The sequence below is a fragment of the Argopecten irradians genome, chromosome 16, assembly GCF_041381155.1.
Source record: "Argopecten irradians isolate NY chromosome 16, Ai_NY, whole genome shotgun sequence".
Lineage (NCBI taxonomy): Eukaryota > Metazoa > Mollusca > Bivalvia > Pectinida > Pectinidae > Argopecten > Argopecten irradians.
In genome coordinates, this window is record NC_091149.1 from 888,681 (window position 1) to 901,683 (window position 13,003).

At 35.1% G+C, this 13,003-nt stretch overlaps 1 protein-coding gene across 5 annotated transcripts in view; it reads left to right on the top strand.

Moving 5' to 3' along the window:
• LOC138310644 (cardioacceleratory peptide receptor-like) overlaps positions 1-13,003 on the top strand; it is a 191,362-nt gene that overhangs the window by 141,887 nt on the left and 36,472 nt on the right. For all 5 annotated transcript variants that reach the window (XM_069251927.1, XM_069251925.1, XM_069251928.1 and 2 more), the window contains exons 4-5: positions 7,795-7,898; positions 8,006-8,102. In XM_069251927.1, coding sequence (XP_069108028.1) covers positions 7,795-7,898; positions 8,006-8,102 — 201 coding nt within the window. The remainder of the gene's footprint in view (positions 1-7,794; positions 7,899-8,005; positions 8,103-13,003) is intronic.

Sequence of the window (13,003 nt, forward strand, 5' to 3'; positions counted from 1 at the left end):
GCCCCCAAAACTTTCAGTAACTGACTATATAACGAATTTATCGCATCAAGGACCATTTATTTGTTTCATTAGATCTTTGTTTCCTATTTGTTTTTCTCAAGAATCCGATATCAAACCTGAACCATGCTGGCGAAGTATAAAATAATGGCCGCATTTTTAAATTTTTGGCCTACAGTAGGCCTACGTATTTATTTACATGTATGTATTTCTTTCCAGAATCTGCAAATTACTATATAAGTAACCTGAAGAACCATACTGAGTAATTCATAAATCAACAATAATTCGACATTCCTAGTGCACAATAGGCCTAACCTCAATGCGACAACAGAATGGTTGTATATTGAAAGCATCACAAACAAAAGTGACACAAACATCAACCCAACATTTATAGCGCAGACTCATGATCATCTCTGCATTCTCGCTGAGTTAATCACTTAAAGTAATGCCGATAAAGGAGTAGGTGCAATAAAGGTCAATTTTGGCCCCAACAGAGATTGCCTTTATTTTGATACTATATATACATCAATATATGGGAATTATAAAATGCACACTTTCAATACATTCTGTTATGTTGTTGCCTAGCAACAGGCCTGGCAACGAGCATACAGTATTTATGCTAAAACAGACACTTGAATTGCTTTTAAAAATTTCTAACGCGTAGATTAAGGTGGAAACTTTAAGAAAGTTAGTACTTTGTGATGTGTATAAGAAATCATCGAAACCATGTCATGTTTCATAACACTTAACCATATTATAGCCCATAGTTACACCATAGCAACCATTTTCTCCCCATAGCAACAACACTCTAGACACTAAAAACACAAAATAATGAGATTTTAAAGATATTTAATCAATCTAATTTTACGTCTGTTCATTCCATTTCTGTATTTCAGCAGGGTAGTCTTCACATTTCTTGAATTTTATATCAAAGTCCCAAAAGGATAGCAACAACGTAATATAATCACAATCTTATGGCACTACTACATGTGTACACTACGGTACTACTTTACGATATGTATTACATGTATACACTCGCTATTTACAAAAGTAAAATCGACAATACTTTAATTCATGTAAATATTTCCAAGTGCAATAATGAAAGATAATAGATTTAGATACATGTACAACAGGTCATGTTTAATTAACAAGCATTTTTCAACCGCGCAAGTGACTTCGGACTTACACCTTTTCAATGTGTTCCAGAGGTTTGTATCCTGTTCTGGGAATTGCGTTACGTCACATCTACCCTTTCTTATCAATTAATAAGCTGTTTTTATGTTATTTACTTTCAAGCATGATCTTTTAATGTAAGAAAATACTTTTGGCAAGCAACGCCAGTGTCCTTGCAGTGGTTTATTCCTAAATATTTAGTATTAATACTGGTAGCATGGCAACCATACAGTCTTTCATTAAGAAGTGTCCCTTTTTCACAATCAAATCAAATTAATCGTCTAGGCATCCTACCATACAGATGTAAATATAATCAACGCTCAGACCACGAACAAGTTGTTGTAATATACATGTATATGTATTTTAATATTTTAACAGTAAAGTCAATGGTTACATGTATAACTACCGGGAAGTATGTACATAGTACATATGTTGACTATGGTAATGGTGTCCTTATTATTATTATTTTTTAATTATGTCAACTTGAATAAAGGAGAAAATAGATTGAACAACATATTCACATACGGTTATATAGGTTAAGAATGTTCCTGGTTCAATATTTCTAAATATAATATTTTAAATTGTAAATGGAACTATAGGCCTACTAAAATAACACATGTAGGTATAGGCCTAACATATTTTTACTAGAAGGCCCGCTACCTTTCCGAAAGGGCTCTTTATTCTTAAAATTGGAAAGTAAAACGAGATTGATAAGTTTGTAGATTTGCAAAAGTTATTAGCGTTCTGTTAATACTTCAATTGGCAACACATTCTGACCAATTGATTCAAAATAACCCTAATGCTATTTTCATAACGCGGGTCGTATTATGTTTTAGCCGTCGTCCTGACTGCACCAGACAACAAAACAGCGAAGTGTACTTCACTGTTAAAATAGATTACGAAGGAAAGCTTGCATTTGTTAAGTGTTGAAGCCTTGTGTTAGGTCATCGATAAATATAATTTTCTTATATAATTAATGTTATTGAAATAATATTAATTCTTTATTTCGGAAAGGTAATTGGTCTTTAATATATAAAAATATATATTTTTTAGGAAAGGATGAATTGATAATTTCATTAAAAGTTGGGGTTCAGAAATTAAAAAAAAAATATATATGGATAAATGTCGATTCGGACTCACTACCTTCGGAACAGGGGACAGAACGTCACGACTGCCACGCATGCTTCGTAATTAGTTGAAAAAAAATGAAGATATGTATCCTTAATAATCTGTAGCACTCTAATGTAAACAATTTTTTGCTAGATTAGATTTTATTATATAAAGGTATATAACGCCTTTATGATATAAATACATCTATATCATATAGAGATAAAATAACTGCAGTAGTTAAAGGTAGGTTTCAAACCATATCCAGTGTCCTACCGTATTGCACTACTCTAGCCTAGCTAGCTAGTAGGCCTAACGTTAACTGTAGAATCGCCAACTTTTCAGATTTTCAAAATTAAAAAAATGAACATTTTTCACATAAAACACACAGGCTTATACATGAAAATGGTGTCAATGAATAGGATTTACTGTATGACGGAATGATCTATGTTGAACTGAACGTTAACGTTACTGTACTTGGCCTACCAACGATACATGGCTTCGAATTTTCAGTGACGTAGGCCTACCGAAATGTCAGGTCATTGACGGGTTCCCATCTATGATCAAAATACCTCTCGTGAGATATATAGTAGTAAATCTATAGACTATATATATCAAGAAGAGTATACTTGATTCTTCAATTGAACATCACGATCCATGTTGAAACGACCGGGAAAGACAATGTATATAGAAAATCAGCGTAAACATCGCCAGTTACGCTGTGTCAAAACACCGAGTACATTATAAAGGCGGGACCGTAATCCGGGCAAAAGAATACGGACACTATTTTTATCGCAACGTTTTCGCTACAGAAAATTGAGAAAGGCGCTTACTGCACGGAGTAATAATTTTATACATCGTCATAAAACTAATCAAAATAATTACTAATATTTTTTTTTATTCCTTAGTTCATATATGCACACTGAATATGTTTCCGATTTATTTTTTCCGGATAAATAATAGCCGTGCCCGATACCGTTTTATGTTATTATTACCGCCGTTGCGATCTCTGGTTCGTTAATTTCATAGAATTTTCTTTTTTTCGGATTGGCCGCATTTGTGTCCAAATTCGACATTTTGCATAAAGATTAAAATTTTTATGTTGGTTCTGTTGACAAAAATTAGTGTTTGGACAAAGCTGCGGCCAATGTGAAAACTACGCTTTTTCAAGCCATTTTTGCAAGAAAAGGTATAAAAATGCATGAAATGGCCTAAATATATCGTCTTTTAACCCATCTACAAATACTGTAAGTGGAAATCATCTTTGATTGCGAAAATATCGATACTCAGCTCTTTTGGAAAGCTGTGTTTGTGAGATTTGACATTGTTTGAATTTCTATACATTCTGGGGCCATAATTGCCCCTTATTGTACCTACTCCTTAGCTGTAGAGTGAGGGTTGATAGATCTAAAGATACGAACCCCTCCATTTGTTTATGGTCGCAGTCAAGAAAACGCTTGAATTCTTACGTTTGACTTTCACCGCGTCATCAACTTTCAAACTGGCGTAGGGGAAGCAACTCGTATCTAAAAATGCGTTTCATTTAACTTGAAGTATTAAAACGATTTTAAATGAATTTAACATAAAAAAAATAATAAGTAAAATATATTTTTGCGATAAAGAAATGGTATATTTAGTTGAAGAGAATGTGTTAAAATTTTGAATCGAGGGCGTCAGCCGCCATATTGCACCATAATAAAATTTACTGACCCCCTATAAAGTATTAGGGGGTCACCACGTGACGGCTCTCCGCCAATCATTTGGGGACATTTCTGTCCGAGGTACGATAAATATAGTATATATGTTAAATGTTGTATGTTTACTAGTAGAATTATTTAGTGTCCTGTCTGATGGTGGACGGTACATTATATATTTACTAGTAGAATTATTTAGTGTCCTGTCTGATGGTAGACGGTACCTTAAATATAGTATACATGTTAAATATTGTAGATTTACTAGTAGGATTATTTAGTGTCCTGTCTGATGGTGCATGGACGGTACATTATATATAGTATACATGTTTAATGTTGTAGATTTACTAGTAGGATTATTTAGTGTCCTGCCTGATGGTGGACGGTACATTATATATAGTATACATGTTAAATGTTGTGGATTTACTGGTAGGATTATTTAGTGTCCTGCCTGATGGTGGACGGTACCTTATATATAGTATACATGTTAAATGTTGTAGATTTACTGGTAGGATTATTTAGTGTCCTGTCTGATGGTGGACGGTACATTATATATAGTATACATGTTAAATGTTGTAGATTTACTGGTAGGATTATTTAGTGTCCTGTCTGATGGTGGACGGTACATTATATATAGTATACATGTTAAATGTTGTAGATTTACTGGTAGGATTATTTAGTGTCCTGTCTGATGGTGGACGGTACCTTATATATAGTATACATGTTAAATGTTGTAGATTTACTGGTAGGATTATTTAGTGTCCTGCCTGATGGTGGACGGTACCTTATATATAGTATACATGTTAAATGTTGTAGATTTACTGGTAGGATTACTTAGTGTCCTGTCTGATGGTGGACGGTACATTATATATAGTCTACATGTTAAATGTTGTAGATTTACTGGTAGGATTATTTAGTGTCCTGCCTGATGGTGGACGGTACCTTACATATAGTCTACATGTTAAATGTTGTAGATTTACTGGTAGGATTATTTAGTGTCCTGTCTGATGGTGGACGGTACATTATATATAGTATACGTATTAAATGTTGTATATTTACCAGTAGGATTGTTTAGTGTCCTGTCTGATGGTGGACGGTACATTATATATAGTATACATGTTAAATGTTGTAGATTTACCGGTAGGATTATTTAGTGTCCTGTCTGATGGTGGACGGTACATTATATATAGTATACATGTTAAATGTTGTATATTTACTAGTAGAATCATTTAGTGTCCTGTCTGATGGTGGACGGTACATTATATATAGTATACATGTTAAATATTGTAGATTTACTAGTAGGATTATTAAGTGTCCTGTCTGATGGTGCATGGACGGTACATTATATATAGTATACATGTAAAATGTTGTAGATTTACTAGTAGGATTATTTAGTGTCCTGTCTGATGGTTGACGGTACCTTATATATAGTATACATGTTAAATGTTGTATATTTACCAGTAGGATTATTTAGTGTCCTGTCTGATGGTGGACGGTACATTATATATAGTATACATGTTAAATGTTGTAGATTTACTGGTAGGATTATTTAGTGTCCTGTCTGATGGTGGACGGTACATTATATATAGTATACATGTTAAATGTTGTATATTTACTAGTAGGATTATTTAGTGTCCTGTCTGATGGTGGACGGTACCTTATATATAGTATACATGTTAAATGTTGTAGATTTACTGGTAGGATTATTTAGTGTCCTGTCTGATGGTGGACGGTACATTATATATAGTATATATATAGTATACATGTTAAATGTTGTAGATTTACTGGTAGGATTATTTAGTGTCCTGCCTGATGGTGGACGGTACCTTATATATAGTATACATGTTAAATGTTGTATATTTACCAGTAGGATTATTTAGTGTCCTGTCTGATGGTGGACGGTACATTATATATAGTATATATGTTAAATGTTGTATATTTACTAGTAGGATTATTTAGTGTCCTGTCTAATGGTGGACGGTACCTTATATATAGTATGCATGTTAAATGTTGTAGATTTACTGGTAGGATTATTTAGTGTCCTGTCTGATTGTGGACGGTACATTATATATAGTATACGTGTTAAATGTTGTAGATTTACTAGTAGGATTATTTAGTGTCCTGCCTGATGGTGGACAGTACATTATATATAGTATACGTGTTAAATGTTGTAGATTTACTAGTAGGATTATTTAGTGTCCTGTCTGATGGTGGACGGTACATTATATATAGTATACATGTTAAATGCTGTATATTTGCTGGTAGGATTATTTAGTGTCCTGTCTGATGGTGGACGGTACATTATATATAGTATACATGTTAAATGTTGTAGATTTACTGGTAGGATTATTTAGTGTCCTGTCTGATGGTGGACGGTACCTTATATATAGTATACATGTTAAATGTTGTAGATTTACCGGTAGGACTATTTAGTGTCCTGTCTGATGGTTGGGCCGCGGTGGCCGAGTGGTTAAGATGTACCGACATATTACCACATGCCCTCCACCTCTGGGTCGCCCGTTCGAATCCCATGTGGGGCAGTTGCCAGGTACTGGCCGGTGGTCGGTGGTTTTTCTCCGGGTACTCCGGCTTTCCTCCACCAACAAACCTGGCTCGTCCTTAAATGACCCTGGCTGTTAATAGGACGTTAAACTAATCAAACCAAGTCTGATGGTTGCCGGTACCTTATATATAGTATACATGTTAAATGTTGTATATTTACTAGTAGGATTATTTAGTGTCCTGTCTGATGGTGGACGGTACATTATATATTGTATACATGTTAAATGTTGTAGATTTACTAGTAGGATTATTTAGTGTCCTGCCTGATGGTGGACGGTACCTTATATATAGTATACATGTTAAATGTTGTAGATTTACCGGTAGGATTACTTAGTGTCCTGTCTGATGGTGGACGGTACCTTATATATAGTATACATGTTAAATGTTGTAGATTTACCGGTAGGATTATTTAGTGTCCTGCCTGATGGTTGCCGGTACCTTATATATAGTATACATGTTAAATGTTGTAGATTTACTGGTATGATTACTTAGTGTCCTGTCTGATGGTGGACGGTTCCTTATATATAGTCTACATGTTAAATTTTGTAGATTTACTGGTAGGATTATTTAGTGTCCTGTCTGATGGTGGACGGTACATTATATATAGTATACATGTTAAATGTTGTATATTTACTAGTAGAATCATTTAGTGTCCTGTCTGATGGTGCAAGGACGGTAGATTATATATAGTATACATGTTTAATGTTGTAGATTTACTAGTAGGATTATTTAGTGTCCTGTCTGATGGTGGACGGTACATTATATATAGTATACATGTAAAATGTTGTTGATTTACTGGTAGGATTATTTAGTGTCCTGCCTGATGGTGGACGATACATTATATATAGTCTACATGTTAAATATTGTAGATTTACTAGTAGGATTATTTAGTGTCCTATCTGATGGTGGACGGTACATTATATATAGTATACATGTTAAATGTTGTTGATTTACTAGTAGGATTATTTAGTGTCCTGTCTGATGGTGGACGATACATTATATATAGTATACATGTTAAATGATGTATATTTACTAGTAGGATTATTTAATGTCCTGTCTGATGGTGGACGGTACCTTATATATAGTTTACATGTTAAATGTTGTAGATTTACTGGTAGGATTATTTAGTGTCCTGTCTAATGGTGGACGGTACATTATATATAGTATACATGTAAAATGTTGTTGATTTACTGGTAGGATTATTTAGTGTCCTGTCTGATGGTGGACGGTACATTATATATAGTATACATGTTAAATGTTGCAGATTTGCTGGTAGGATTATTTAGCGTCCTGCCTGACCTGTTGTTGATGGTGGACGGTAGATGGGGAGGAGGCGACCCCGTTTGTAAAATTGTGAAATATTTACAGGTAAGTACTACTTCAAACACATGTGTTTTTCGCAGTGACTTAATACAAGTCCATGTCCACTATTATATTGGTTATTCATTATTTATTATGTTGTTTGGTATTAACAGGGTGTTGTGACCTATGGCTCCACCTACATGTTAGTGGCTCTGAGTGTAGACAGATGGGACGCAGTGGCCCGGCCCATAGACGGTATCACAAACGCTAGTGAGTATATAACCTCAGTTACGTTAAGTGTAGACAGATGGGACGCAGTGGTCCGCCCATAGACGGTATCACAAACGCTATTGAGTATATAACCTCAGTTACGTTAAGTGTAGACAGATGGGACGCAGTGGTCCGCCCATAGACGGTATCACAAACGCTAGTGAGTATATAACCTCAGTTACGTTAAGTGTAGACAGATGGGACGCAGTGGTCCGCCCATAGACGGTATCACAAACGCTAGTGAGTATATTACCTCAGTTACGTTAAGTGTAGACAGGACAGATGGGACGCAGTGGCCCGCCCATAGACGGTATCACAAACGCTAGTGAGTATATTACCTCAGTTATGTTAAGTGTAGACAGATGGGACGCAGTGGTCCGCCCATAGACGCTATCACAAACGCTAGTGAGTATATAACCTCAGTTAGGTTAATTGTAGACAGATAGGACACAGTGGCCCGCCCATAGACGGTATCACAAACGCTAGTTAGTATATTACCTCAGTTATGTTAAATGTAGACGGATGGGACGCAGTGGCCCGCCAATAGACCTATCACAAACGCTAGTGAGTATATTACCTCAGTTATGTTAAATGTAGACAGACGGGACTCAGTGGCCCGCCCATAGACCGTATCACAAACGCTAGTGAGTATATTACCTCAGTTATGTTAAATATAGACGGATGGGACGCCGTGGCCCGGCCAATAGACGGTATCACAAACGCTAGTGAGTATATAACCTCAGTTAGGTTAATTGTAGACAGATGGGACGCCGTGGCCCGCCCATAGACGGTATCACAAACGCTAATGAGTATATAACCTCAGTTACGTTAAGTGTAGACAGGACAGATGGGACGCAGTGGCCCGCCCATAGACGGTATCACAAACGCTAGTGAGTACATATCCTACGCTACCTAACCAGATACTCGCATGTTAGTTAAAAAAATGAACAACACATGCTGTTATCTTAGATGTTGAACATGTCTTCAAGGAAATACCTCATTTACGCTACTTAAGTTAGACATGTCCGTGTTTGTAAAACAGAATCTTAAATCGTCGTGATTTTACGTTTATCATCGATAATATAGATTCTTCAACTTTACACTAATTCCATACTTTTTGGAAAAAAAATGTCATTTTTTTCTTGCATTTTTCATGCAGCTTTCAAATCTGTAAACTACTTTTTGAGATATTTGAGCTTGAAATATACCGTCTGTGCAGATTAGCTGACCGAAAATGAAAAAAATTCATACAATTCTGTTTTCTGTAATATTAGGGTGAATGTAGTTTCAATCCTGATGATCTTTTGTCTTTGATTTCTGACGATAGAACAATACACAAAACTGTTGTATTGTTATAAATGCTCACTAATTTTTGTTATTTCCGAGGACCGTTTCTATACGTAATTATCATGTTTTGCCATATTTTCTCCCCTAAATAATCAATGAATAGGCCAAAAAGGAAATGAAACCCATGTCAATTTCACTATATTTTCATATGATATGCCTAAGGTGATACATTTTTTTCAAACATCATATATTTTTTGAAAATCATGCTACACAAAACATTCTGCATCATATGTATATGTGATATTATATCTGGTTAATGTATGTTTATTATGTCTCCTAACGAAGTTGTGGGGACATATTATTGTTGCTCCGTTTCTTCTTCTTCTAATTATTATTATTATTAATACAAGCTAACCGATATTTGCATAATATATAATCAATTTTTCGATTATGTGGACATGACGTACATAGCAACTATTCACATAATGAATAACTTGCGTGTCCCTGTGCGTGGGCTGAGGTGACCAATATTACATTTTACGGTCCCGGAGATGGGTTGTTTTTATCTTGTATACACGTTCCTTCAACATATTCATAGTTCTAAATATAACTGTTGAAAACAGATATATCTGGATCAAATATCCGATGAAAAGTTACATAACATATAGACCACGATCGAGTGTATCGTGGGTAGCGATAGGCCTAGGACGTCTCCTTGCAGGCGGTGTATGGGATTTGCAAATCAGTTTTAGTCTAGATGCAATAAATTATTTGTTTTAATTATTGGTTTATGTAAATAATGAATGTACTTGTCATATTTCCAACATTTTTATTTTGCTTTAATTAATATCGATGCTGCTTTCGTTTGTCCGATGAGGTGAGATGATGAGGTTTTGCCGAGTCATCTCGGTTTTCCGTGTCGACACCAAAATAAAACTTGTATTGTAAGATACTGACCTGTATTCTGTTTATCCTGCAACTATTTCATTATACATACAGAAGATGGTATTTAAAACAAAAGCAAATTGCCTATTATTTACACGATTTCGCTCAAAGCAAAACGTTTCTTTGATGATCAAGTAAAGATGCATTCACTAAATCGAATGAGTGTGTAATTCTTTTTTACTACCGTGGGAAATAGCCTATCTAAGCGACGTCATTCCGGCAATTGTGACGTCACTGTTTGGCGGGACTGACTGACGTTTCATTCAATCCCACTAAAAGTGACGTCACTGGAATGTTTGTGATTAAATCATGAAATTTAGAAATTTAATCAAACGAAAGAAATTAAACATTTATTTACTGACATCGTTATATTTTCAAATCACAACTGTTACAGGAAATTCTTATTTATTATCTTGTATTGATTTCTATGCCTGACTAATGTCGATATTAGTGCTGAAAATGCGTTGTTTCTTGCTATTGTTCCGCTTCTTTTGTTGACTTTAAATTCGTAAAATGAACTTAACCCTCGAAGGGCGTCAGAATGTTTGTTTTCAACGGGAATAAACACCGTAGTGATAAAGATCTTCCAAGTGAATATTTGCCTCGAGGAAACAGGGACACAAAAAGTTGATTTTCTCCAAAAGTAAGTAAATCAAAATACAGTAATTTTGCTGGAACACTAAAAAAGTCATTCTGGTTTCAGACAAGTTGGAATTATGAAGATACCTCTAACAGTATTTTATTACTATTATTATATATTATGTAAGTTAATTATTATTATTTTTATTCTTATTTCCTCCACTTTCTTCCGCCGGAATGGTTTCTGACACTTTTCTCAGAAACTACTGGGCCGATGATCATGAAACTTGGTAGACAGACTCTATAGGGTTTGGGGTGGTGCATAAAGGCTTTTTTTACGGGACCGAAACTCCAAGATGGCCGCTAGGGCCCATTTCCTGTTTTCAGGTATCGGTCTTCGATCTCAATAAAATTGGTCTATAAGGGTTTTAAGGGATGGCGAACATCATGAAAACATTTTCGTGAAGATTTTTGGTATTCCAAGATGGCTGCTGGCCCACTTCCTGTTTTTAGGTTTCGGTCTCCAATCTCAAAGAAAATTGGTCTGTAGGGGTTTTCAGGGATGGCGAACAACATGCAAACATTTTCGTGCAAATTTTTGGTATCCCAAGATGGCCGCTGGCCCACTTCCTGTTTTCAGGTTTCGGTCTTCTATCTCAATGAAAATTGGTCTATAGGGGTTTTAAGGGATGGCGAACAACATGCAAACATTTTTGTAAAGATTTTGGTATTCCAAGATGGCTGCTGGCCCTCTTTCTGTTTTCAGGTTTCGGTCCCCGATCTCAATGAAAATTGGTGTATAGGATTATTTAGGGATGGCGAACAACATGCAAACGTTTTTGTAAAGATTTTGCTATTCCAAGATGGCCACTGGCTCATTTCCTGTTCTTCAAATTTCGATCTCCGATCTCAATAAAAATTGGTCTACAGGGGTTTTAAGGGATGGCGAATAACATAAAAATATTTTCGTAAAGATTTTCGGTATTTCAAGATGGCCGCTAGGCTAACTTCCTGTTTTCATATTTTGATCGCTGATTTCAATAAAAATTAGTGTATAGGGGTATTAAAGAATGCTGATTTATATGATTAAAAAATTTAAAAGATTGTCGCTGGGTTGACTTCCTGTTTTCAATTCTTCGTCAGCAATTCATTGAAAATTGGTAAATGGGGGTTTTAACTTGAAATTTTTAGGGATGCCATATTAGTCATGATAACTGCCAAATCAATTCCTCTGAAAATAGCCTTGTATTACCGTATTTTTGCGCGTATAGTGCGCAATTTTTTCAACAATTATCAAGTGCAAAAGTTGGGGTGCGCAATATACGCAGTTACAAGTCCTGACCAGGTTATGATCACCGAGTTATGTAGTTATGTACAATTTAGGAGAACCTGAATTCCAATACATAATTACATCAAAATTCTCCCAAGATGTTAAGGAAATCCGTATGCGATTTTTCTAGAATACCGGGATTTCGGTCCGGACGGGTCCACTACTTTCATTTATTGGGACAAATGTTACTTCCGGTGTTTGAAAATCCATTCCCATTTACGACAGGAACAGTAAAAACCTCAGAGATGTCTAATTTTCTTGTTTTGCTTTTATTTGATTTATTTAATGATTTTATTATATGTAGAAAATTTTCACTTATTGATAAAATATTCAAGTGGAAAGTCGTAGCGTATCGGAAGCCATTCTGGAATTCATTACAACCTCCGTAGTGTCCGGTTTAGTGGTTTTCAAAAGTATAGACCTACTTTAATATAACATATTCATAACCAAATCAAATACACATGCTTTTTATCATAAATGTTAAACATCTTTGCAAGGGGAGCCTGGTACTAAGTTTCGAATCCAACAATAATATCACTAATGAAGTCTATTGGACAGAACGTGAAATCGAACTTACGAACACAAATATTAAAAAACCTTTAATTAAATGTGCCTAAGGTAGCAGTTGATAGTCAGACCGAATGGCCTTGAGTGAAATTTTTATTTAGCAGAAAACCCTTGTTTAATTATATGCATAAAACATAAGAACGTATATGTCCTAAAATTGGCGAATTCAATCTAGAGACTTATATATAGGCTT